The sequence below is a fragment of the Penaeus vannamei genome, chromosome 42 (assembly GCF_042767895.1).
Source record: "Penaeus vannamei isolate JL-2024 chromosome 42, ASM4276789v1, whole genome shotgun sequence".
In the NCBI taxonomy this organism is placed as follows: domain Eukaryota; kingdom Metazoa; phylum Arthropoda; class Malacostraca; order Decapoda; family Penaeidae; genus Penaeus; species Penaeus vannamei.
This window is the reverse complement of record NC_091590.1, coordinates 10,985,822-11,013,321: the sequence shown is the minus strand read 5'-3', so window position 1 is coordinate 11,013,321 and position 27,500 is coordinate 10,985,822. Positions and strand designations below refer to the sequence as shown.

General features: G+C 36.9%; 2 protein-coding genes across 7 annotated transcripts in view; one reads left to right on the top strand and one right to left on the bottom strand.

The window, feature by feature from the left end:
- LOC113813930 (uncharacterized) overlaps positions 1–12,011 on the top strand; it is a 13,984-nt gene extending 1,973 nt beyond the window's left edge. The window contains exons 3-20 of the mRNA XM_027366009.2: positions 2,628–2,663; positions 2,917–2,952; positions 3,803–3,865; positions 4,149–4,243; positions 4,883–5,030; positions 5,467–5,502; positions 5,880–5,942; positions 6,639–6,674; positions 6,890–6,952; positions 7,308–7,402; positions 8,162–8,309; positions 8,530–8,565; positions 8,964–8,999; positions 9,357–9,419; positions 9,886–9,968; positions 10,246–10,462; positions 10,794–10,885; positions 11,171–12,011. Coding sequence (XP_027221810.2) covers positions 2,628–2,663; positions 2,917–2,952; positions 3,803–3,865; positions 4,149–4,243; positions 4,883–5,030; positions 5,467–5,502; positions 5,880–5,942; positions 6,639–6,674; positions 6,890–6,952; positions 7,308–7,402; positions 8,162–8,309; positions 8,530–8,565; positions 8,964–8,999; positions 9,357–9,419; positions 9,886–9,968; positions 10,246–10,462; positions 10,794–10,885; positions 11,171–11,338 — 1,514 coding nt within the window. The 3' untranslated portion in view covers positions 11,339–12,011. The remainder of the gene's footprint in view (positions 1–2,627; positions 2,664–2,916; positions 2,953–3,802; positions 3,866–4,148; positions 4,244–4,882; positions 5,031–5,466; positions 5,503–5,879; positions 5,943–6,638; positions 6,675–6,889; positions 6,953–7,307; positions 7,403–8,161; positions 8,310–8,529; positions 8,566–8,963; positions 9,000–9,356; positions 9,420–9,885; positions 9,969–10,245; positions 10,463–10,793; positions 10,886–11,170) is intronic.
- Positions 12,012–17,442: 5,431 nt separating this feature from the next.
- LOC113813931 (poly(ADP-ribose) glycohydrolase) overlaps positions 17,443–27,500 on the bottom strand; it is a 42,087-nt gene continuing 32,029 nt past the window's right edge. For 4 of the 6 annotated variants that reach the window (XM_027366010.2, XM_027366012.2, XM_027366014.2 and 1 more), the window contains 8 exons: positions 25,311–25,390; positions 24,026–24,182; positions 23,753–23,883; positions 23,380–23,570; positions 22,671–22,775; positions 22,398–22,527; positions 22,069–22,200; positions 17,443–18,427 (listed from right to left, as the gene is read on the bottom strand). In XM_027366010.2, coding sequence (XP_027221811.1) covers positions 17,916–18,427; positions 22,069–22,200; positions 22,398–22,527; positions 22,671–22,775; positions 23,380–23,570; positions 23,753–23,883; positions 24,026–24,182; positions 25,311–25,390 — 1,438 coding nt within the window. In that variant the 3' untranslated portion in view covers positions 17,443–17,915. Of the gene's footprint in view, positions 18,428–21,538; positions 21,741–22,068; positions 22,201–22,397; positions 22,528–22,670; positions 22,776–23,379; positions 23,571–23,752; positions 23,884–24,025; positions 24,183–25,310; positions 25,391–27,500 lie in introns of those variants that run through there. The other 2 variants (XR_011398371.1, XM_070118629.1) reach the window with 2 other exon arrangements.

Genomic DNA, 27,500 nt, shown 5'->3' with positions numbered 1-27,500 from the left:
CAATAGTACTCATAATGAAGCAAAATAAACAAATCAGTAAATATTTAAAATCTAGAAAAAAATCACGTTAACAATAGTACTCATATTGAAACAAATAATGTAAATGAGTAAATACACGTAAAACAGTTGATCATGAGATAATATTAAGAATTTTGAAAATTACGAATAGAGGCTTGGAAGTGAGAATATGTGTGGAAAGTCAAGAATCAGAATACATACCAAAATAACGGTAAACAACATAGAATCCGAGGAAACTTTTGTTTAAGGAGGAAAAAATATGAATTTAAGATATTAAAAATAGAGACTTTCGATAAAAAAAATGATTAATGGTTAAAAGCAAAATAAACGTGCTAGACATATAAGGTCATATAACACTATAGGAAGGTACAGCAAAACGGTAGTGAAGTTAGAAACAATAGTAACAACAATAGTTAGTGAGTTAGTAGTTAGTTGCTATGCGTCAAATATGTAGAGCAGAGGTTCTCAATCTTTACTGGTTAGTGGCGCACTAATGATATAGCCTGGACTTTGACGGCGCACTAACTATACAGTAATAATAATAATGATAAGTAATATTATTATTTTTATTACCAATATCATTATTGTTGTTTTTATTATCATATATATGAATGAATTAATGAGCACATGGGAATGAAATATATCATTCCAGTTGTAGATTAAACATACATGATTAATGGGACACTTGCGTCTGTCTGGATTTGCATATCCTTTCGATGTCATGAGGAAAAAATAATTGTGAAAATGAGGCGGCCAAATGCAAGGCACAAATTCAAGACATAACCAGGTATTCATTAAATTTTCGCGGCGACCTTGAGGGATGGTCGCGGCGCAGGTTGAGAACCACTGACCTAGAGTAATATTGAAAAGGTTAAAGATGGGTAAAGGAGTTGAGTGAATGGGTTACGGGGGGGTTAGGCAAGGGGATTAGATCAAGTGAAGGATATGTATAGTCTGAGGAAGGAGAACAGGTTGTCAAAGCAGAGGAGGATGCGTAGGAAAAGTCTCTTGGGAGGCAGAGAAGGGACGGGTTATACGAAGAAAGGATATGAATAAGGTCAGGTCTGTGAGAACGGAAACAGCGAATATTCTAATGCAGGAGAGCTATTGCTTAGTTAAAGGATATAACGAAGATCAGGTCTGTGTGAACGGAAACCGGGAATTATTATTGTTGATCTACGAGTGATAACGGTTACAGTTTGGAGAATTTGAAGGGAAAGGAGCTAGGGGGTGAGAAAAGGAATTAGAGTGGGGGGGGGGTGAAGTATCAGGAGGGGTATCAAGAGGTGGAGGATCTGGGGAAGGGTATAGTTGTGACATAAGGGGTTCACGTGTGTATCCAAGAGGGAATGGAAGGGATAGAGGGGATGGAGGGAGGGTTGATGTAGTTGGAACTGAGGGGGATGGGCTGTGTTGGGAGGGAGTAGGAGGAAGAGGTGTAGGAGGAATATGAGTAGGAGGAGGATGGATACCGGCAGTCACTTTGAGGGTGGAGGGAGCAGGAGTTGTGGAATTTGAGGGTGGGTGAGGGTTTTCAGTGTCATTTTGGGACTCGAGCAGATAGTTCTGAATGTCTTCAAGGGTTTCTGAAACGGAGTTGACTGGGGAGTGTTGTGAGACAAAGGTTTCTCATGAAGGGGGGGGGGGGAGAGGAAACTGGTGTCTGAGGAGTGGAGGCAAAGGTAGGTGGAGGTGAGAGTGTGGTAGAAGTATGAGAAAGAACCGTCGACGTGCTTCCTGTCTGGGTTCACGCAGAGTGACACCAAGTCTGTGTCTGAGAGTTGTCTCCTCAGACTCAAATTTGTAGGTGGGGCAGCCCCTATGAAGTACATTATGGGGGCCACCGCAGTTAGCGCATGTGCGTGACTGCGCAGAGCAGATTGATCGGTTATGACCAGGTTGTGCACACAGAGGGCATCGGGCTGTGGGACGGCAGTGTTTGGCAGAATGTCCTAAACGCCAACAGTTTTAACATTGACGGGGAGGATGTTGATATGATCGGACAGGGAGGGATTCTCCACCAATGTAGACATTAAAGTGAAGGTCATGTCTACGGAAAGTAATTTTGGCAATGTTGGTGGTGTTCTTACGATGAATTTTAGGAGGAATGGAGTACCACTGTACTGATAGTACATCATCGTCCGCGGCTCTCACACCTTAGGAAGTAGATAGTAGAAGAAGGGAACGGAGAAGGGACAGAAACGAAAAAGCAGGAGGGAGAAAAGACCTTGCAAAATTAGTTGAGTCGAGGGCTGAGGCTCAAGGGAAGGGAGATCCCCAGCAGCATTGGGCCCCAGTCCTCGCCTTCCAAGCCCCCTCACGACAACAAAGGGTAAGGGATAAGGGGGGGGGAGGTTCGACAAAAAAAAAGAAAAAAAAGAAACGAAAATGTTGTACGAGAGGAGAGGGGAGAAGGGAGAGTGTAAATCTTGAACGGTTTTCGAGAGATCATATCATATCAATTTTTTTTTATTCTACCAGTTCCCCCATCCCCTCTCATTTTTGACCAATATCTACGCCATATTATCTCTATGCGTATCTATGCTAAAACATTATTCTCTTGACATTCATATTCACAATTTTCTTTTTTATTTTCCGTACAACTACAGAGGGCATTCCGACAGAAGGAAAACTTACACCAACAGGTAAGACTCATAATGATAATGAATAACATAAAAATGAATAAAACAGGATGTGATGATACAAAAAATAAACCCACTTATTAATAGGTTTAATAATTTGCATACAATTCTTGACATGTTTCAGTTCATTATGATTAAATCTTAAAAGTATGACAATGGCACAAAAAAAAATAAAAATAAAAATAAAAATAAATAAATAATAATAATAAATAAATAAATATGGCGAACTACAATTTTGTGTTTGTTTGTTTTACAGAAGCTCCTCGAGAATTCCAGACTCTCCCCCCTAGCAGTAAGTCAATATACATCAATTAACAACTGATGATAATTATCCTTAATATGATTATCATCATTACTTTTATCCTTGCTATTATTATTATCATTATTGTTATTATCATTACTATTATCAGCAGCATTGTTATTATCATTACTATTATCAGCAGCATTGTTATTATCATTATTATTATTATCATCATCATTATCACTAGTATTATTATCATTCTTATTACTCATATTATTTTCATCATTATCATTATCATTATAGTTATCATTTTGATTTCATTCCTATTATTATTATTCTATTCCTATCATTATCATCATAATTGTATACCTATTATTAGTAGTATTATCATTACTAATATCATTATCATTATCATAGTAATTAGCATCTTATTATCATCATACATATGCCACACAATAGTAAATGGTCTAAGGGGATGTTATTTTCTCTAATTTATTCTCTAATTTCATTTGTTATACCGGATGTATTTATTTATTTAATCTAAGCATTTTTTAATCTAATTTCATTTCGATTTACCGAATAAGATTTTTGTAGCCTCTTTTTATCTGATTTCATTTTCATTTAGTGAATAGATTTATCTTTTGTATTTTCTTTTCTCTAATTTCATTTAAATTTACTCAGCCGTCAAGCAGTAAGTCAGTGTACATAGTTTAATAAATTATTATTATCATTATCATCATTGTGCTATCATGGAATACGGTCTTAAACTTTGATCAAAAGTCTTAAGAGGTCTGAAAGTGAATAAAACATTTTTGTAAAATATTCCAACTCTCTTCTCTTCCTTTTTTTTCAATTTACTATATAATTATTGACATTTTTCTTCTTATATCATTTTTTTCAGATTGTCGCTACTATTGCGCTTACGAAGGAATTGCGTACTGCTGCGATGATGGCACTAGACCTAGTAAGTGAAAAAGAAATGTGTATATATATATGCATATCTGTCTATCTATCTATCAGTCCGTCTATTCATATATGTGTGTGTATATACATTATTTTCTGTTCTTTTTTAATATACATCAAAATAACTTATCACTTATATAGTGGCGTCTCTCTCTCTCTCTCTCTCTCCATAATCATCGTTATCATCATAATAAAAAATAGCATAATTATTTATCTATCATCATCATCATCTTTTATCATTATTACCATTGTCATCATAATTATCAACACTTTGTCTCTTCCAGTTCCCCCAGATCACGATGAGAATGCAGGTACTTGCGTCGAAATTGAAGAACATATTTGTGAAAAGGACGCTATCTACTATAACGTCACTGACAGTGTAAGTCCCTCAGATTTAAAAAAATAATAATAATAAAAAGAAAGAAAGAAAGAAAGAAAGAAAGAAAGGAAAGAAAGAAAGAAAGAAAGGAAAGAAAGAAAGAAAGAAAGAAAGAAAGAAAGAAAGAAAGAAAGAAAGAAAGAAAGAAAGAAAGAAAGAAAGAAAGAAAGAAAGAAAGAAAGAAAGAAAGAAAGAAAGAAAGAAAGAAAGAAAGAAAGAAAGAAAGAAAGAAAGAAAGAAAGAAAGAAAGAAAGAAAGAAAGAAAGAAAGAAAGGAAGAAAGAATAGTGTATTCCGTGTTTTTTTTTTTTTTTTTTTACTTGAAAGTCTTTGTTAGATTTCTGTTGTCTACACACAAATACCCCCACAATTCACATACACACATACACCCGCACATAGAACCCCACATACACAGATACCCGCACACACACACACACACACACACACACACACACACACACACACACACACACACACACACACACACACACACACACACACACACACACACACACACACACACACGCACACACGCACAGACACACAGACACACACACACACACACACACACACATACCCGCACACACAGATACCCATACACACACACATTTCTACACATTCTCCATCTCTTGTTCTTCAGATTGGCGCGAACACGACGAAGCAGCTGTTCTCGGGCTCGCCAACGGCCACGCCCCCCTGCGCCTCCGACGGCTACTGCGCCGAGGACGAGAAGTGCTGCCCGACGCCCTGCGCCGAGAAGCACCTGTGCCTCGCCGCCGCAGCACAGGGTGAGGCCTCGAAAGTTTATTTATTTATTTATTTATCTATTCATTTATTCATTTATTTATTTATTTATTTATTTAATTCTTTATTTATTTATTTGTTTATTCTATTCTTTATCTATTTATTCATTTTATTCTTTCTTTATTTATTTATTTTATTATTTATTTATTTTATTATTTATTTATCTATTTATCTTTATTTTATTTATTTGTCTTTATCTATTTTATTTATTTATTTTATTTATTTATCTTATTTATTTATTTTATCTATTTATTTATTTTATTTATGTATTTATTTATTTTCACTATTTTTCATTTATTTTTTAGAAGGCCATATGTAATAAAAGGATTGATAATTGATTATGCTCTCTACAAATATTTTGACTTTTTGTCGTTATAATAAACAACATTCATTTTTCTATTTTCTTTCTTAAATTTGCAGAAAAATATCCAGTCACAGATACGCCTCCAGTAACAGGTAAGACTAAAATAAGAGAAATTGAATATATTTATACTTTTACAGTATATATATTACATTGTATATTTTCTACAATAATGAAAAACATTTATATTCCATATATTAGTGGAATACATTAGTTAAATCGGAGAATAACAAATACATGCACTCATGGAGGACTACATAAAAAAATAATTTGACTTTGAACACAAAGCACTTAGCTATGTTGCCTTTTCTCTAAATTCATGGGTTATTTTTTTCGTCTCGCAAAATACACCGAGTTAGAAATAAACCCATTTTACTCTTATTTTCCTGATTTTTTATTCATTTACATATTTATTTATTTATTTTCCTGATGTTTTATTTATTTATATATTTATTTATTCATTTATTTATAGCATGTCGGTACTACTGTGGCTACGCGGGGGTTAGCTACTGTTGCGACGGTGGACTCGCGCCCGGTCTGTTTCCTATTTTTCTTTCCTTCTTATTTTTCTTTCTTTCTGCCTTTTTTTTCTTTCTTTCTTTTTTATTTTTCTTTCTTTCTTTCTGTCCTTCTTCCCTTCTTTTCCTCTCATTCTCTCTCTCTCTCTCTTTCTTTCTTTCTTTCTTTCTTTCTTTCTTTCTTTCTTTCTTTCTTTCTTTCTTTCTTTCTTTCTCTCTCTCTCTCTCTCTCTCTCTCTCTCTCTCTCTCTCTCTCTCTCTCTCTCTCTCTCTCTCTCTCTCTCTCTCTCTCTCTCTCTCTCTCTCTCTCTCTCTCTCTCTCTCTCTCTCTCTCTCTCTCTCTCTCTCTCTCTCTCTCTCTCTCTCTCTCTCTCTCTCTCTCTCTCTCTCACACACACACACACACACACACACATATATATAATGCATACACACGTATGTATGTACATAAATACACACGTATGTATATGTATATATTTCTGTGTATGTGTGCGTATATATATATATATATATATATATATATATATATATATATATATATATATATATATATATATATATATATATGTTAATACTCAATTCTGTTTGATTAGGAAAATAGAAAATTACATTTACTCTATTAGTGGAATAGACTAGCCAGAAATATCAGAGAATGACTCAATTTCACCCTCTAATGGAATATTTCAGTGACAACTTTTGCTTTTGTTTGACAGATTTCCGCCGCCAATACCCAACTCAGCCGCCAAGCAGTAAGTCAATGTATATAGTTTAGCAAATGATTATTATTATCATTATCATCTTTGCACTAGCCTGGAATACGGTCTCAAAGTTTGATCTAAATTCTTAGAGGTCTGTAAGTGGATTGAATATTTTTGTAAGATATTCCAACTCTCTCTTCTCTTACTTTTTATTCAATTTACTATATGTTTATTGACATTTTTCTTCCTATATCATTTTTTTTCAGATTGTCGCTACTTCTGTGGCTACGAGGGAGATGCTTACTGCTGTGACGATGGCACCAGACCCAGTAAGTGATGCTCGTCTTTGCAAAAAAGAAAGAAAGAAAGAGAAAGATAATAATAGAAAAATAAAATAAATAAATATCAATTAAAATTTAAAAATGATAATACAAAAATAGAATAAATAAATAAATATGAAAATAAAAAAGATCATAATACAAAATTAAGATAAATAAATAAATATGACAATAAAAATAAAATATGTTTTCTAAAAAGACCATTACCTGTTCAGATAACTTTAGATCGTGCCTTCTCTCTATATATCCTTCTCTTTTGTTGTGTTGTCTCTGTCTCCTCTTTCGTTTCCTCTCGCTCCCTCTTGATTACCCCTTTGAAAGTTATTATTCTCGTTGCCTCTTACAGTTCCCCAGGATCACGATGAGAATGCAGGTGTTTGTATCGAAATGAGCGAACACATCTGCGAGGATGACGCCATTTACTACAACACTACTGATGGGGTAAGTATAGTACTTATATAGTTTAGGATGATACGTATGAAATTTAGACAACCAGAGTCTACTGAGGAAAAAAATACTTGCAAATCTTACACACACACACACACACACACGCTGCAAAGGAACAACGAAGGGAAGGACTAGAAAATACACGAATATGCCCATATTCGTGTGTTTTCTTGTCCTCTTCGTTGTTCCTGTTGCAACCTGTTCGTCATGAATTCCACACTCTCTCTCTCTCTCTCTCTCTCTCTCTCTCTCTCTCTCTCTCTCTCTCTCACTCACACACACACACACACACACACACACACACACACACACACACACACACACACACACACACACACACACACACACACACACACACACACACACACACCACACACACACACACACACACACAGACACACACACACACACACACACACACACACACACGTACACAAAGGGAGGTTCAGGGAAAGACACGTTTATACCGAAGGCTTTTTCACGTTATTGTTTCTTCATGCTCTGAAGAAGCGCTATGAAGAGAAGGCCTTGGGTGTGATCTCAGGTTTCCGTTTTTTTTCCTTTTTTTCATAACTTACTCATCATCAATCTTCTACACACTCACGCACATAAAAAAACGTACACACACAAAATACCCGCACACACACTTAAAACACCCGCAAACATACACGCACAAAACACCCGCACACATACACACCCACAACATCCACCCACACACATATTTCTACACATTCTCCATCTATTGTTCTTCAGATTGGCGCGAACACGACGAAGCAGCTGTTCTCGGGCTCACCAACGGCCACGCCCCCCTGCGCCTCCGACGGCTACTGCGCCGAGGACGAGAAGTGCTGCCCGACGCCCTGCGCCAGGAAGCACCTGTGCCTCGCCGCCGCAGCACAGGGTGAGGCCTCGAGAAAGCTCATTTGAGGAAATAAGAGAGTTATTGGTGATGAAATTGAGGTTTCGGATAAAACAGGATTGTTTTAGCTCCCCCCCCCCCCTAAGCACCACCAACCTCAACCCTCCTTCTCTGTCATATTGTAGGAAATGTATTTTGTTTTATTGTCAGTATGTTTGACTCCGTTAGTACCTACGTTTATTATTGATTTATTTATTTACAGAGAATGCCCCGATAGAAAAAGCCCCTACGGCAGAAGGTGAGACTCGTAGAAATAAATAGAAAATAAGGAAACGGAAAAATTGCATATATATATATATATATATATATATATATATATATATATATATATATATATATATATATATATGTATACACACACACACACACACACACACACACACACACACACACACACACACACACACATACACACACACACACACACACACACACACACACACACACACACACACACACACACACACACACACACACACACATATACACTCACACAAACGTGCCTATGAGTATATGTCACATCCGAACTTATTTTTGCTTGATAATGAATAACACTGCAGGAGTTACAACTGATAAAGTAATTTGTGAAAGAAACAAGTCTGCAATAAAAAATAACGCCTTTGTTTCTTCCGACAGACGACCTTCTCGAATTTCCGACTATCCCGCCGAACAGTAAGGCGTTCTATTATACATTATTTACAATACTTATTTCAACATAATCAAACAATGATATTCAGGATCAAAAAGAAGAAAAAAAAAAATCAAAAATTTCTGAAAAACTCCAATTATGTGTATTTTCATTACTCTGTTGAATTAAATAGTCTAAAATCAGTGATTTAAATGCACAGTACAAAAAAAAGTTGCTATTCAAGATCGAAAGCAGAGTGGGATTAAATGGTTCAAGTAATAGAAAAAAAAACTGAATTGACTGAATTAAAGTAATAATAATAATAATAATGATAATAATAACAATAATGATAATAAATAAAAGTTCAAGTATGCCAAAGGTTTCTCAATTTTCTTCAACAGCCTGTCGCTACTACTGCAGCTACGATAATACCGTCTACTGCTGTGACGATGGCACCAGACCTCGTAGGTGGTATTGTATTTGTATTAAGCCAGGGGAGGCCAGCCTTTTGTGGGATACGATCTATTCTATCTACAATTACCCTGATGCGATCTACCAGCCTAAGAGTCAAACATTAATAATTGTATGTTGTTCAGACATATCCGCCATTATGAATATAAATATAACTTTTTCCCAGAAAAAGAAAAGAAATATAACAATCTAATTATCATTCGTGCTCGGATATGATATTGGAGCTATTTACATGGCAACTTCTGAAGGCCGAGGTATTAACAGGTACAGTAGTGTGACCGACTTAAAACAGGCTTGTGACCGACTGGTTGGCCGACCGTTGCGTTAACCCGTGCGTGCGTGCGTGTGTGTTCGTACGTACGTGTGTGTGTGTGTGTGCGTGCGACTGTTTGTGTGTGTGTGTGTGTCATCTTTTTAAGTTCCCATCTTGAGCAACTGTTTTTCTCTCTCTCTTTTCAGTTCCTCCGGATCACTATGCCCACCAAGGAATGTGTGTAGCTAAGGAAGAACACATCTGCAAGAGTGACGGAATCTACTATAAGGTATGTCGCTAGATACAGTAACTGCAGGACATTCGGTGTAACTTTCTGTCTAAAGTCTAAAGATAAAAAGAAATATAACCATTTTGTGAGAGTATGACCATAGAAAGACAATGGTCAAACACACCAGTATGTATGTGTGGCTAATAGATAAATAGTTAATGAAATGAATAATGATAAAAAGACATAGATGTATACATGTATTTATACACACACACACACACACACGTAAATGTATGTCTATGAATGTATACTCATACACACAAACCTCGTTACTCAGAGCGAGAAAGCCACGATCGAGAAATTGTTCTCGGGCTCGCCAGTGACCACGCCCCCCTGCGCCTCCGACGGCTACTGCGCCGAGGACGAGAAGTGCTGCCCGACGCCCTGCGCCAAGAAGCACCATTGCCTCAAGTATGTGCCGTATCCAAGCAGCTGCCGTTACTACTGCTTCTGGGACAGCGAGAGCTACTGCTGCGACGATGGTAGTTTACTAGGTGAGCTAGTCAACTACAGGATTTTTTTTCTTATTTTGCCTTCATTCTTATTCTTATTTCTAATGAATATTTTGTATGTTTATTTTGGCGAGAATGCCAGTATGTATTAACTCCATCTGTAATTTATCAACATTGTTATTATCTTCAACTGAATGAATCAAAATCCCACTGGAATCAATATGATAAAAAATATAGAGAAACCTGAATAAGCAGTAATTAATAAGATAATCCAAAATATGACGAGATAACCTCCGATCTCTAGCGCCATTAACTAACACCCCCCCTCCTCCCTCCCTCCCCCCCTCCTCTCTCTCTCTCTCTCTCTCTCCAGAACCCAAGAACCATGACGACCACGAGGGACTCTGCCCCAAGATCGAGGATGAAGACTGCGACGGAGACAGGGAAGTCCCGATCAAGTTTGGGGTAAGTTCTCAAAACTGTTTTAGGGGATGTTTAATGCATGAACCTTCGGGTTTCTTTCGGTTGAATGAAGGCATTGTGCAACACACATATATGTGTATATGTATATGTATACTTACATATACATACATGCATGCATACATATATGAGTGAGTGAGTGATTAAGTGAATGGGTGCGCAACCGCGTATGTATATCATAGAAACATAAATTTACGATTCCCAACAGACTTTAATAAAACTTTCTCGTTACACAAAGTATGCCACATAACACCCACCTCTCCGTTCCAGGACAAAGGCTACAAGCAGAAAGCCGCCGCCTGTGCCTCCGACGGGTACTGCGCGCGCGACGAGAAGTGCTGCCCCAGCAAGTGTGCGCAGCGCCACGTCTGCCTCAAGGCCAACCGCATCGTGGAGGAGATCGACGGGAGTGGAGGAGCGCAGGAACTCGATTTTTAAGTTTCAAGTGCAACCGATGGGCGCCATGTTCAGGGAGGAGGAGAAGAAGGAGGAGCCAATAGAGGAGGAGGACGCGGAGAAGGAAGAAGTAGGGGAGGATGAGGATGAGGTGGAGGGGGAGGACGGGGAGAAGGAGGAAGTGGAGGAGTAGGTTGAGGAGGAGGATGGGGAGAAGAAAGTGGAGGAAGAGGACGGGGAGGAGAAAGTGGAGGAGGAGGACGGGGAAGAGAAAGTGGAGGAAGAGGAGGAGGAGGAGGAGGACGGGGAAGAGAAAGTGGAGGAAGAGGAGAAGGACGTGGAGCTGGAGGAAGAGAAAGAAGTGAGAATTGAATGGTGTTTAAGACGAAGACGGAGAGGATAGAAGATGAGAGGAAACGAATTGCAAACAGAAACGTAGCTCAGAAGCGAGTGTGGATTCGTTTGCAAAAATCTCTATAATGCGTAGATAGGAAAAGTTCTTGGTGATGCAGAGGTGAAAAGCATAAATGTAACGCTTAGATAGAACTGAAATATGGTGACGCTGTCGGTTACATTTTTTATCTTTATGTAGATTCTTAGCGATGTAAATTCAGTGTAAAATTTGCACTTCTTGTGATTCATGTCATTAGTGCACACTGTTGAGCAAGTTTGCTTTTGTTTGTTGAAGATTGTGAAATAAAATGTTAATCTCCAATCTGTTTTATTTATATCTGATTTATATCATGTTTCCGTTTCACACACACACACACACACACACACCCGGCGCCCGTGCTAACTCGCCCGCCGGCGTGTGGAACAAGATCGAAGTTTACGCCTGCCGCCCTGCGAGTCAAGAAGGCCCGCTGCCAGCGCCCAATACTACTTTCTTCTGCAGAGAGTAGGCTTCCCCATGCAGAGCGCATAGCAGATTGGTGCCCTCAAGAAGCGGTCAACGAGGCTCGGGCAGAGCCACTTCAGCGCCGCGTCTCTGGTCCGCTGGCAATGGACCAAGGCCGAGATGAAGAGACCCAAGGGAGACATCCGTCAGGAGGATATCTACAAAGAGGTTGATTATCTCCTGCACCTCCGGGGCGTCAATGGAGCGCCCTTGGCCCTCGGCCTATGCGTTCGGCTCCTCGCCCAGCTGATCACGTTCGAGGGACCTCAGACGCTGTACAAGTACCTGTAGAATGAGAGGTTGAGAGGTCGGACAAGGAGCTTCTCGACGTTGCCGCTGATCTTTGCGAATATGTGCGGGATATCCACAGGAAGGGAATCATCCATAACGACTTGAAGGAGGACAACACTGTAGTGGACGCCCGCGGGAGAGTGGGCCTCATAGACTTCGGTAATGCCAACGAGAAGGGGCGCCTCTATGCCCTGAAATACGGAAAGGGCAAAAAATCCCCCTGGTTGGCTCCGGAGATGTTCTCCCTGCACCTCAGCACGGCCGCTCAGAACGCCTATTCTGTCGGGTACCTGCTGTCCCTTATAGCCGTGGAAATGGAATTCCCGGAGGATCTGGTCAGGATCGCACTGGAATTTTTGAAGCCTGATCCGGACCAAAGGCTGACGTTCGCGCCCACTGCGAAAGTCGACCTAATCAGATTAAGGAAAAGGAGATAATAATAATCTTTATATAATCTCTTAATGACCTTTTTGAGCGCTTGGAGGCGAGCAGAATCTTTGGCAAGAGTTTCCTCCTTGTACGTTTTCGCAGAGCAAACTTTGAATGTATTTTCGACCTCACGCTTGTTCTTGTTGCCAGCGAATAATCGGCGGAGAGCTATGTTTGGACAGCCTACCAGGTCATCGCCTCCATCAAAGCAAGGCGGAAGAAAAAGCCGCAAAGCTTGCTCAGGCAGAGGAAGAGAAACGCGCCAAACTTGCTCAAGCAGAGGAAAGGAGGATCGCCAGGCAGCAGGTGGCGCAGAAGGGATGAGGTCATAATAATGTGACCTAGCGTACCAGCCTGGTACACACACGCACACGCACAAAAATAAACACACACACACATATATATATAGTGTGTGTGTGAGCATAATAAAAGCAGGGAGGAGGAGGTCGGGAAGGAGACGAAGGAGGTGGAGCAAATAACGTCGATGCTAGCTGCTTCTTCTTGCATATATCCAAGAAAGATGTTAGTCGTCTTATTCTCAATATTGTCATACATCCTTTCATCATAAAACATTTCATTTTCATTCTCCAGATACCTTTACAGGGGTGTTCCCAAAACACCGTCACCGGCGACGGTGTTTTTCTGAACCATTCTGAACATTTTGAAATGGTTGTCATTTCTGAACCATTTTGAACATTTTATTCATACATGATGATTTCCATCCTCTAGTTACTTTTATTAGGGTGTCCCCAAAACAGCGTAACCGGCGAGGTCATTTCTGAACCATTTTGAAAATTCTGAAACATCTTGAACATTTTTTTTTAATCTAAACATTTTGAACATTTTAAAAGGGTTATATTTTTATTCAAATATGATATATCTATATATGTTATAATGAGTTCTAAGTTCTCATCAAACGATATATGATATGATATAACACATTCATTTTCTGTTGCAATATACCCATTTTTGTACGAGTTTTGGTTCCTATTTAAGTTTTGTGTATTAATTCATAGGATGTATTTTAAAAGATCATGAAAAGGTAGAAGACTGCATCCTAATACCAATTTCATAACAATTCAATTATAATCGTTTTTAATATCATCATCATCATGAGCAGCTTATAGAGATGGAATTTTGGAGTCAATTAATATTACAGTCTATGGATTCAGTTTTATTAAAGGAGAATTAAAGGTTATTGAATGGATGAAAACAACAAATCTTGGGCAAAAAAGTCGGTCTTCATCTTGGCTATGACAATTTTGCAAAAAATAAATACTCTTTTTCACAGCCCAAAATAAATGTAACACTCTCCACTAACTTCTAGAAGTGAAACAAAATTCAAATGTATCATATGTATAGCTTAAATGTATGTGTGTGTGTGTGTGTGTGTGTGTGCGTGCGTGTGTGTGTGTGTGTGTGTGTGTGTGTGTGTGTGTGTGTGTGTGTGTGTGTGTGTGTGTGTGTGTGTGTGTGTGTGTGTGTGTGTGTGTGTGAGTGAGTGTGTGTGAGAGAGAGAGACTGGGTATGGGTGAGCATGGATGTATGTGGATGTGGATGTGGATGTGGGTGTGTGCATGGGTATGCGTGTGCGTGTGCCTGTGTGTGTGTGTGCCTGCGTGTGTGTGTGCCTGCGAGTGTGTGTGCCTGCGTGTGTGTGTGCCTGCGTGTGTGTGTGCCTGCGTGTGTGTGTGCCTGCGTGTGTGTGTGCCTGCGTGTGCGTGTGCCTGTGCCTGCGTGTGCATGTTCCTGCGTGTGCATGTGCCTGCGTGTGCATGTGCCTCGTGTGCGTGTGCCTGTGTATGTGTGTGCCTGTGTGTGTGTGTGTACACGCGCAACCACAAACCTAAGAAATAGTTTCAAATAGCAATTTCAAAAAAAAAAGAAAAAAAAGAAAAAAAAAAAAAAAAAGGAGAACACCATCTCCTTGAAGTTTCAGTGCTTACAATGTTAACATGACCTTAATATAAACTAATCTACAGAATGTGTGATGAAGCTAGTGTTATTTTTATTTAAAATCCATTTGGTTTACTTTTGTTATATCTTTAAGACTGATGGAATCTATAATCAATAAATGATTATAATAAAAACAAAAATAACAATTGGGAGGAGGAGGAGCAGGAGACGGAGGAAAATGAGAAGAAAGAAGAAGAGAAGCAAGAAGGAAGAGGAGAAGGAGGAGGAGCAAGACAGGAAAGAGGAGGAGGAGGAGGAAGATATTTCTGAAGCTGTGTGTAAATTTTACTAAAGCTACTCATTTCAGCAAATTTATTTATCTGACATCCTGTTATCCCATCCTAACCTGGTCTATTCATTAACTGATCCTGACCTGGTCTAACCTGTTGACAAATTTAATATTTATCAAATTAAAAGCGTTACTAGAAAGAGGTTTAGCACAAAAAAAAAGAAAAGAAAAAAAAATCTATCAGTCTTGTAATAGCAGGAAATGAGATTGCATCTGCTTCATCAGTACAGCTCAATGTATCACTTAGCTCTTGAATATACATTAATATAAACAAAGAAAGAAATCAGTGCTGAGAATAAAAAAAAATAATAATTAACCAACCAAACAATAAAAAAGAAAAAAAAAAAAAAAGCAATTACAACCCCCTCCCTTTCAAAGAAAAGTTGTCAAAAGATATGACAAAACTTTCTTATCTTGCTACAAGTAACAAGTATAGAGCTGCATGTGAAATTAAAAATCTGACATTTTTTTCAAAATGCAATGCATCCTTAGGAACTATCAGTGGAAGGGAATTTTTTTTTACGGAAAAGTCATAATGTAAAGTCTCGCTTACATACATAAATGAAACTACTTAATACTACATTTCTTATCATCCTTCATAAACAATAAGTACGTCCTTATATACAAAGCATAGCATTGTTGAGTAACATATACAGTCAACATGCCATGTACAACAAAGAACAGTCAACACCAACTAAAATATCATAACTGTAGACATAACCTATAACACTTTCCTCTTTTCCTTAAATCTCAAATTCTGTATTCAAAGTGTCTGATCACTTGAATAATAAATACTTTCATATCTCCATTGGTTACATGTGAAAGGTAATATCAGTGTCCAATATTAGTAGGTTATAATTAATATGAGGCACTGAATTCCTTGTTCATATCTATAGTGTTCGGTAAACTGTAGTCAATTCCCTTACGCTAAAAGTACATATCTAACTGTACTTCAAAATGATAAATAAATGACCAGAACTAGAACTTAGACTTGGTTGTGACTCAAGTAGCTAGGATTCATTCAGCATGAATTTTTATCAAGCAGAAGGAACTAATTTGGAAAGTATTGTGAAAATTTATACGAATACCTTCCTGACATTTACATATCAACTTTGTACTATTAACATTAAATCTTAACAATACTCTAAACTATTATCTAACTATTATCCCTCTTCAGCATCTATGAGGACCATCGTCTTGGCAAGTATGCTTTAATAAAAAAAAAATCTACATTGTCCATAAAGCACACATGCCTGCATGATATCCAGATTCAAAATTTATTGAATATGGACTGGTTACAGTGAGAAAAACAAAACCTACAACACCAAAAAAATCTATAAATAGCATTGCCTTTTGGGTAATACCAAAAAATGGATCACAAATCACATCACTATTAGTCATTGCAGACATATCTTATGATGTATGACATGTTACTCTAATTATGCAATTAAATAGCTGAAATACAAGGAGAAAGAGAGAGAGACAAGGGAAAAAACAAAAATAAGTATTGCTTGTATGTCTCTTCTCCAATTTTGGCAATGAAAAAATATCACAAGATGTCCACCCTGCTTCTTTGAATTTATATCTCAAGATATTTTCAAACAAATAAAATGAAACTTTATCTACCTATCTCTACAACCACGATACAAACAATACTGTCAGGCAATATTTCATTATCACTTACTTGCTAGGTGCTTATATTATTCACAAAAAGTAGAGCAATAGTACTTATACACTAATACATTGTGAAGATAATATTCAACTCCTTGAAAAAAAAAAAAAGTTTTACCTCTTTGGTTATTGTACTTCATGTTTTCAAAACTCATAATTCCTACAAACTTTTCACATATAATAATGGATAATAACTTAAGTAAATCATCATATCAAATAGTTCAAGTGCATCATAACAGATGTAGAAGGATGTATGTATGAGAATGAGTAACTTCACAGCACAAGAAATGTAATTACTGTTATGATTAATTCTGATTAAATTTCAATATAATATAAATCTTTGCAAGAAGATTTAATCAAAATTTGCCATTTGCATCTACTGCCTTGTGGGATTATTAATTTCAATATATACACCTGTTTTGTAAAGGAGTATTATAATATTGATTAAAATTTACAGCTATGTGACTAATATTCTTGTCATATTTTTACAAAATGACCAATGTATCTTAAAAAACTAAGAATATATACTTGTGTTGAGTAAATTTATTAGTATGTCATCAGAAACCAAGTGCACTTTACCAACAGAACAAGGTCAGTATTCAAACAGACACATTTAATTATACATTGTTTATTTACTCTGGTAGGTATCTAATAAAAAAAATCAAATCTCTTTTAAAATAATATAAAAATAAAAGTCAAATATATAAGTACCTCTACTTATCACTGCAAAAGAGTATCTAGTGTCCCTTAAAATGTGCACAACAAAAATAATGCATATTATCCCAAAATACAAATAACAGAATAATACATAATCTGACCCTAAAAAAGATATACATAAATAAACATCAGCTTTAATGCAGTGCTACTCAACTTTCTCCTTTGTACTGGAATCCACAACTATTCTTGTTCATTCACTTATTTATTCATTCTACTAACTATATACAATAACCACTGTTGTACAGCATACTCCTTTTTCTACTCTTCATCTGGTTCACCTTTTCCTATCCATGAAAAAAAGAAAAAAAAGAAAAGAAAATGAAGAAAATGGCAATGAGTAACAAGCATAACATAAGAAAGCATGGTGCCTATGATGCTAGGCATTTATCTATATCATCTAAATAGGAAAGGAGCTTACTCGACTCGCAAGCTTCCGAGGAAATGTCATTCCCCTCAGCGTCCTGTATCTTCCTCAATTCACCCTTTACGTTTTCTATCAAACTGCTTGAACTGTGACCACCTTTTCTATTGTCTAGATTAACAGTGCTTGGACTGCCCTGCTGGCCCTTTGACCTCTGGCCCTCGACCAGCCGATCGCACTCATTTAGAACCTGCAGGATCTTCTCCTCAGTGAGGGATGAGGAGCCACTGGGACCCTTGCTGAGGAGAGCTGCTGCTGTTGCTGATGATGATGATGACTGATGCTTGGCATTTAGCGGGTGATTCTTATTCATAACTGATGAGGAGGACTTGCTGAAATAATCTGTGATGCTCCTGGCAGTTTTGCGTGCGGTGCAGTAGGTGGAGGAGGAGGAGGAGGTGGTGGTGTAGGAGCTTCCGTGGCTTATTAAATTCTTATTGTTGGGTTCTCTACTTGGTCCTGAAAACACAGCAAACTCAAACATTTCAACAGTGGTCAATTGTGATGTTGACAGTGAATATGGATAACACTTCCTTGATCTTTTTCTTTCTACTCTCTTAAAGGATCCAGACAGAGAACAATGTTAATCAATGATAACTAATGTTGATAAAAGGAATAACAATATTCAATATGGAGGCAGTAAAAAAAAATAATAATAACTACAACAAAAATAACGATGATGATGATGATGATCAGATGACGATGATGAAAAAGAAGAGATGCCAATAACAATGATAATGTTACATCACCCTCTATTCATCTGTATTTTGGGCAAGTTTTGGTGTGGAGGGGGTGTCTTGTCCCACAGAGTCAGATCACCTGGGACTCTCGCCTCAGGAAGACATGCTTGCAACCCCTCCTCTCGTTTCCCCGCTTGAGACTGTGATTTTCGCCCCATGTTTGACGTGGATGAGTCAGTTGACTGGTGGATGTGGGGGACAACCACCAATGAGGAGACAGAACTGCATGCCCACTGTGGGGGTATTTGCTCAAAACAAAGGAGGTAGCCACCAGTGGATGAAAGATTATTTAATTGATTAATATGAAATGCACGTTTTAGTTTGTAAGTAATTAAAAAGGAAATAATGTATGCTTTATTCTGTGCTAAATAAATGGCTAGGTAAGCCTTTTGTAAGGAGGGGGCAGTGTTACACTGCCCTCTATTTATGTATCTGTATTTCACGGGAGTTTTGGTGTAGAGAGGAAGTGTCTCGTCCCCTGCCTTTATTTCTTGTTAATTAATAAACCCTTTGGTGAAGTGAACAGTCTTTGTATTGACTTGACTGTAACTTAGACAAGGGGATTGGGAGTGCCCTCCTCCACATGCAAACTTGGACCCACAGTGGCTGTTGAGTGCCATTCAGTGGTCACATGATAATGATAATGAAAATGATAGTGATAATGATGATGATAAAGATACATGTCGTGTCTACTGTAATTTTAGGTTATTTATTGTGGTTACCCATAGTCAATTACTAGTCTTGCTTATCTCACCTGTTTTATTTTTTCTTGTTTTTGGGAAAATCTGATTTTACTGCTATTAGCATTCTAATGACTATAATAATCATAGTGTCATATAATAATATAAACATTATTGTTATTATACATAGCATTGGTAAAAAACACTTATCCCAAAAATTCAAGGAATAGGGAAATCACATGAAGTCAAAAATGCCTACTAAACCGAATCCGTGGTGACTAAGCACTTGAGGCATCTGTACGTAAACACAATTCACAAAACAAAACTACAGTGGACATGGCAAGTACTCTGCACCAATTGGTTTAACAACAAAAATAACATAGCAAACATTATGTCAAGATCAAGATACCTCCCTGATCTTTGTATAGGCAAAAGAGGAATAATGAATGTGATTGATAAAAGAAAGGAAGGAAAAGAACAGAAATAATAATAATTTCTTCTCATGGTGACTCTGATTGTCATATATCTGGCTATACAATAATTTATTAGTGACTAATGCAAGTATTACCATATGAAGACAAAATTCATAGAATTCTGATACTGGAAAATCCAAAGTACTTCATTCTTCATAAAGCATTATGGAACCATGGACATATTCCAGAATATAATGATACAAAATTGCAAGATCATGAGTTTAAATCTTGCAAATGAAACAATAAGAAACTTCATATATGAAGCTAATATATAACACAGATATACCACAGATTAAGTTTCATGATCATCAGAATACATCTGAGATCTGACACTACAAAATCAACAAACAAATAAAATATATATAAATACCTCTTCCATGAAAATACCAACAAAAATTCTTTTAATTACCATTATGTACTCATTATGAAATTATTCTCTACTTAATTTGCTGATTTGCAAAGGTAACATTCTACAGCATGCATGAATAAATCCTTTATCTGTACATCAATATGCATTTTCTATAAGTTCATTACTAACATCATCCACTTCTTTCACAAAATTAAGACAGTTGGACTAGCCTAGGCTTCATAACAGGGTAGGGAATATGTGAACTAGAGAAATAAAAAATAAACTGAAGAACCCAAGATCTACTGCCTTTACATCACAACCAAAGAAATAATATGGTGACGGCTAAAAGAAAGAAAGGGTGAAAAAAGAGATTTCCGAGATACTGGGCTTTGCGGAGCTCTATTAAGCTGTTTGAAAAACTGCTCTATTGGCCTCAGAATCTATGCTAATAGACTTTTTATTACATCTATGTAATCTTCTTTGGTTAACAGTATTTTAAAAAATCAGGCACTATTTTTTCCTCTTCATATCTAATCACAGTAATCAAATATATTTTGTACATTGTCAACTAGTTTTTGAAATTCATTTATGAAAGTGTAAGCAGGCTCTCTATAGAAAGTGGTCTTTAGAAATATATTCTTTAAATACACTGTAGTCAGAAATAGACAGCATTTTTCCATTAATACTTATATTGAAAAAAGAAATATAAATGTACTATTTTTTCCACTCTGTATAAAATACTTCCACAAAAAAAAATCTATACAATCTTACAATGATTGAAGCTATTGATACTATCGATACCTGAAAGATTTAGGAAAATTCAGCATAAAGGGAACTCTTACTAATTTGTATCATAAACCTCCACTTCACAGCTGCAGAATTATAATGTCACACTTAGGTTTTGTCTGCTTTAATGATGCAAAGCTTTATATCAGCTTGTACTTTACATTTCATGGACAATTTTGATGATATAAGATTTGTTCAATTTTCCTTTCTTAACCCACTAGTGATGGTGACATGTTTTCACATAATTTCTAATAATAAGAGATAAGAGGTGACACCTCATTGTGCCTTTTTATGTCCCGATAGCCTAGGTGCGAAATTGCGTCCTCTCCTGCAAGTCAAATAATTACCCATCCATGGATTAGGTGTACTATTGCGAACTTGTTTAAGCCTGACTATAGAAAAAATTCCAAACTTCACATTTCGGTTAGACAAATGTTTATAGCCTGATTTAAAACTTATATGACATGTAAAGCTAAAAGCAACTACATCATCATCAACTTGGCAGTACTATCTTATTACGTGGGCTTCATTACTACAATGAATACTTGCTTGTGCTGTTTCTACCTAGTGTGGATTCATTTTAAAAAATCATAAAGGAAAGTCCCACCTCCTTAAGTCTCTACTTGTGCCTGCCCTCACTAAGTGCCTGATCACCAAGGAAAGGCCTCCCTTGACCACACTATGTAGGCAAGCAGCAGCCTGAATAGGTGACCAAGTCTGACCCAGCAGAGACCATCTTATGACCTAACCAAACAAAAAATATTAGTGTCCTGATAGAATGCATTATCCTGTCTACTGCCCTTCAATCAGATGCATCTCCACAATGTTCCAGTCTTTCTTTACACTACAAGGCCAGCTACAATCAAAACTATGATTCCATTAAAGCAAAAACAGAAAAAAGGTGAAGCCTACCTACTGAAAAAATCCAATAAATGTTTGTTTAAAAAATTATCACATTTGATAAAGAATGGAGGTAAGACCTCTGACAGAAAATGAATGAATATGAACATTTCCATGTCATATGTAAAATTCTACTGTCAAACTTTTTTCTTCTCATAAAATCATAACTTACCCTTAGATTCCTCAGTATCATTATCAGTTTCTGAATCATAAGCACCTAGGTTATGGTAGATATAGTGAGACAGGTCAGAACCATCGACCCAATCTCTTAAACCATGATGGTTTAACACCTGCACTAATTCACCTGGAAGGAAAAAAATCCATTATAAAGTTAAAGTTAAATCTATCACCTTTTTATTATTTTTTCATTTATCTACTTACATTTTTTATTTATTTATCTTTTTTTACTAAATCTCTCTTACACAGTGTATAAATAATCTCTAATTCTATACATAATTTTTTTTACTCCTTTCTTCCTTCATAGAAAGTAAATAGTCTTACCGACTGTGACATTATTCTCTGTAAGGAAGATGTGCATTGTGGATAGGTCGTTCCTCAGTTTCTGATCCCCGAATGTAAAATAGGCGACATCTCTGCCAATGTAGCCACATACAGCCAGCTGAATAAGTGACTGAAGTTGAAAAAGCCAAACATAAATAATCAGGCTCACAACTGACAGATGATGTTTATATTTGTATAAAATGAAATGTATAAATTATTTAATACTAAGCTGATTAATCATATATCAAAAGGTTTGTGCTAGAACATAATTACCTTCAACCTCGAATCGCCTTTAAAAGCACCACAACCCCAGTTCCCTGTTGCGACTGCTACAGGGGTGCCTGAACTTCCCTCCATTACCTGAAATCCTGCATAGGCCTGAAGAGAGAAATCATAAATTGTTTGTAAATATACATAACACACTAATGTATGAAGTAAAATAACAAAACATAATATAAATTCTTTGTCTTGCATTCTCCACTTCTGTAGTAGAAAGAAAAGGCAAATCAAAACAAACAAATGTCTCAGCAATGAATTATCCATCTTCTTATACGATACTAGAAATCCTAAGGAAATGCAGGCAAGCAAAATTATTGAAATGAAGATGCTTAATAAAGAGGTAAAAAATTTATGTTACATCTCAAAAAGAGGGACAAAAGAGAAAAATAAGAATAAAAAGAGACAGAAAAAGAATAAAAGAAAAAACAATCAAAGAACAAAATAAAAGAAGAGAACAAAAAATAAAGCAGAAGCAATAACAGAGTGAAGATCAAAAGAGATAAGTATAAATTTGTGAAACTTCCATATTTTACAGTCATAATAATAATAAATAAAAAATAACATAACACCAATAGGCATAATAATAAGATGAAGAACAATAATCACAACAACAATAATAATAACAATACTAACAAAAACTTTCATAATCTATTAGAGTTGTAACAGATAATATGTAAATAAAGTGGAAAAGGTTTTGCATTACCTTATTCAATTCCCTTAGAATGAAGTTCGGCCTGTACTGAATTTTAGGTTGCTTTGTGAAGTGAAGGGCGTCTATGGCTGTGACCTGACACATTCTGCGCCCCCAAGGATCCCGAGGTGTAGTGTCCTTGTGTGATCCTGCCCAGCGGAAGTTAGATGCGTATCCAACACCTTTGTTGAACTGCTCCGCACCTTATTAAAAATACATGTATATCACACTATAGAAAATTTAGTAAATAGTTAATCTTTTAATTATATATACAATTTCAAGATAAAAGAAAATGTAAAAAGATCATGATAAGAAGAGAAAATAAAAACTTCTCAAGACTTGCCATGTATCTCATCAAAACACTTGAAATTGAGAGAAAAAATACCTATTACAATGAGGGCCTCAGTTTTGTCCAGAACTTGTGTGAAGAGTCTTGATACGATCAATTCCGGAGACAGCACAAAGCGTATTTCTTCCTGTACACAACCTAGGCTAAGGACACCACCGCCAACATACCTTGGAAAATGAAGAAGGGGTGAGGGTAGGAAAAAAATCTAAGAATAACACTTAGCAATAATTAAAAAGTAAATACACAAATAAACAATGAAAGCAGTCGATCACCATCTACTAAACAAGAGCACGCAATCCCAAAACCTACTTGTTTGCAAAATCAACCTGAAGAAGTCCCATCTGCTCTTCTATCAGTCCTTTGGTGTCTACATGGAGCTTTGGCAGCGGCTTGGAACAGGTCTCCCACGACGGCATATTTTGGGGGTTGATATACTGCCTGGTAAACGTCACTGTACCAACTGGTTCTGAAAACCGATGGGATATATTTGCAATGGTTGACTTACTACAAGCAATGACAACTAATATTTTTCACAGATGAATGGAAACAAGGCTGAGAGAGGTCAAAAGGAGGCAAAAGGGGGAAAGGGGGAGGAGGGTTGAGGGGTGGAGAGACTGGCATGAAGGAAGGAGAGAGGAAGAGATGGAGGAAGGGAGGGGAGGAGAGAGGGAGGGAGGGAGGGAGGGAGGGAGGGGAGGAAGGAGGGAGGGGAGGAGAGAGGGAGAATGGGAGGGAGGGAGGCAGGGGGGGGGGAGAGAGAGAGAGAGAGAGAGAGAGAGAGAGAGAGAGAGAGAGAGAGAGAGAGAGAGAGAGAGAGAGAGAGAGAGAGAGAGAGAGAGAGAGAGAGAGAGAGAGAGAGAGAGAGAGAGAGAGAGAGAGAGAGGGAGAGTCAGAGAGAGAGAGAGCCAGAGAGAGGAGTGAGAGAGAGGAGTGAGAGAGAGGAGTGAGAGAGAGGAGAGAGAGAGAGAGGAGAGAGAGAGAGGAGAGAGAGAAAGGAGAGAGAGAGAGGAGAGAGAGAGAGGAGAGAGAGAGAGAGAGAGAGAGAGGAGAGAGAGAGGAGAGAGAGAGGAGAGAGAGAGGAGAGAGAGAGGGGAGAGAGGAGAGAGAGAAAGAGAAAAATAAGAAAGAAAGAGAGAGCAGAGAAAGAAAGAGAAAAATAAGAAAGAAAGAAAAATAAGGAAGAAAGAAAGAAAAATAAGGAAGAAAGAAAGAAAAATAAGAAAGAAAAATAAGAAAGAAAAAAGGAAAAAAGAAAAATAAGAAAGAAAGAGAGAAAGAGAGAGATATAACAAATATGATAAACCTTTTTAAAGTTCAATAAGGAAACTAATTTAGCACCTACTTAAGGGCCTGGTTGGGACAGAGTATAAGCAATCCAAAGAGGCTTCCAACAGTATGTAGAAAAAGTATGAATAAGAACAAACAATTTCACAAAGCAAGAGTAGTGTCTGACATATTTCTATGCTATATCTGTCTTACAAGACTCACACTTACATTGTGAAGTTATTTACTCTCATTCACATATATTTTCTACATTTGTCACACTTAGTGCCATTCATTTTTCATATTTACAACAATAGCATTTTACACTAACCTTTACTTGTGACTCTTCTAAAATAATTTATCAAGCATTTAATTTTCTCCATCGATCTCTTCTCTCGGGGATAAAACAATCTGGAATTGTTAAATGTCTTACAGTACTTCAAACTTTTCTTCTTCTTCTGTTTCACCTACTAAACCTTAAATAGCCTTTACATTTTATTTGAAAATTAAAATCTGAAATAATATTGACAGTTATCTATTACAAAAAAAGAAGGTATCGTTACATTAGTTACCACACACGACTCAAAGGGATAAACATACATGGAATAATAAACTGCTGAATTCTATGACATTTGTCTTTAATCACATTTTTGTTGCAAATTGAAAATAAATAACTATAACACAAATAAATATTAACCATTTGTAAGCTGCATTATGTCACCAAGCTAATCATGACAACCATTTCATCCAAATCAATGAATTTCATGCATATGCTCTGAAAATTCATACTTGATGGCACTATGAAAATGTGATTTTTCTATTTTAAATGCTCTTTGGCAATTGACTAAGGTACCCGACTTCAACTCTATCTTGGCACAAAATACATGGTGAATATTTATTGCCTTTGGCAGAATGTGAAGCATGTGTTAATAGTTAAGGGTTAATAGTTGAAACAAATAAATGTGCTAGACATTAAAGGTTATATACCCCTATGGTAAAGTACTGAGGCAAAAAGGGTAAAAATTAGTTAATGATTAAGATAAAATGTGCCAGATGACAAAGGTTACAGAGCATAGTAGTGAAAAGGCTAAAGAGGGGAAGGAAATGAAGCAAAGCGGAGATTAGTAAAAGAGGAAAGGGTTCTGTGCACAGGGTAATTGGATGATATGGAGTGTATCTGTAGCTGGGGAAGGAATAGGCTCATTGTTTAAGGGGACCGTCCCGGAAAATGGCCACCTTTCCCTACTCTATACATCATAAAAAAATATCGGTTAGAGATAACTGATTGATTCTTTTTGCATGCTATAGAGTAAAGAATTGCACTCCGTTATATATATAAATTTTAACTTTGCTTCCCCATTGGGGGGGGGGGCACCCCCCAAAAAGTTGAAAAAAATCGCTATTTTTTTTGGTATGTCTTCGGTACATCCCAACTATCAGAGCTCTTTACAGAATATTCCCCCAAAAATGCTAGTGTTAGATCAACTCTAGCCTATAGCCATGTAAAAGGCCGAATTTTGAATTTCCTTTTTTTTTTGGCGGGGGACAGCTTGACATAGAGAACTATTTTTGAATGCGTTTTTCAGCATTAAAATATTATTATTTTTTGATTAAGGCAAAAATTCAAAAATCGGCCTTTCACATGGCTATGGGACGCCGAGGCTCTAGTGAAAGCAACAAACTGCATTTGGATCGCATGAAAATTACGTGAGTTGGGAAGTACCGAAGAGTCATAAAAAAATAGCCGAGCTACGGCGTTTTGTATTTGGCACCTTGCCAAAGTTCGTTATCTCTGTTATTTTTCTCTGAATCTAATGATATTATAGATCAAAAAAACGCTTATTTAGTGTACTTTGCAAAGCAATGATTACCAAGTCAATAGGAATTTTCATGTTCAATAGGGACACTATTCTGTAAAGGTATGTCACTTTTTTCTTTTTTTTTTCGTTGTTCATAAAAGTTGATATTTTCGTGTGAAAAGCTTAATAAATGCATTTTACCATAGAGACTACTAATCTAAACCAGATAAAAACCTTTAAATTTTTTTTTTTTTTCCATTTTATTTTTATTTTGAAGAAATGGGGAACTGTGGATGGCAACATTAGTACAAAATCATTCTAATTATAAAGTCCTGGCATGAATACAACATGGTGGTTCAATTTTGAAAATTTCAAAAGCATGTGAATTTAGTACATTGAATTCGAGAACTTACGAAAGTCGTTGAATATTCCCCATGCCTCACACAGGGGGGGGGGGGGGGGGGGGGAGATGGTCACTGGGTGTTTATAATTTTCGAGGAGGATCATATGTACGGAAGGCACGCACATAAAGTTAAAAAGATTAATCATCATAATTTAGTAGGCCTACATTGACTTTCATATCTAAATAATAAAATATATTAGTTATCCCTCTCATACCATTTTCTTTGATAATTGTCAATATTAACAGATTGCAAAGGAGAACAAGTGTAAAGTTTATGATTAGCCATTTGCACCCATTATCTTTACTAAGAAGTGCATAA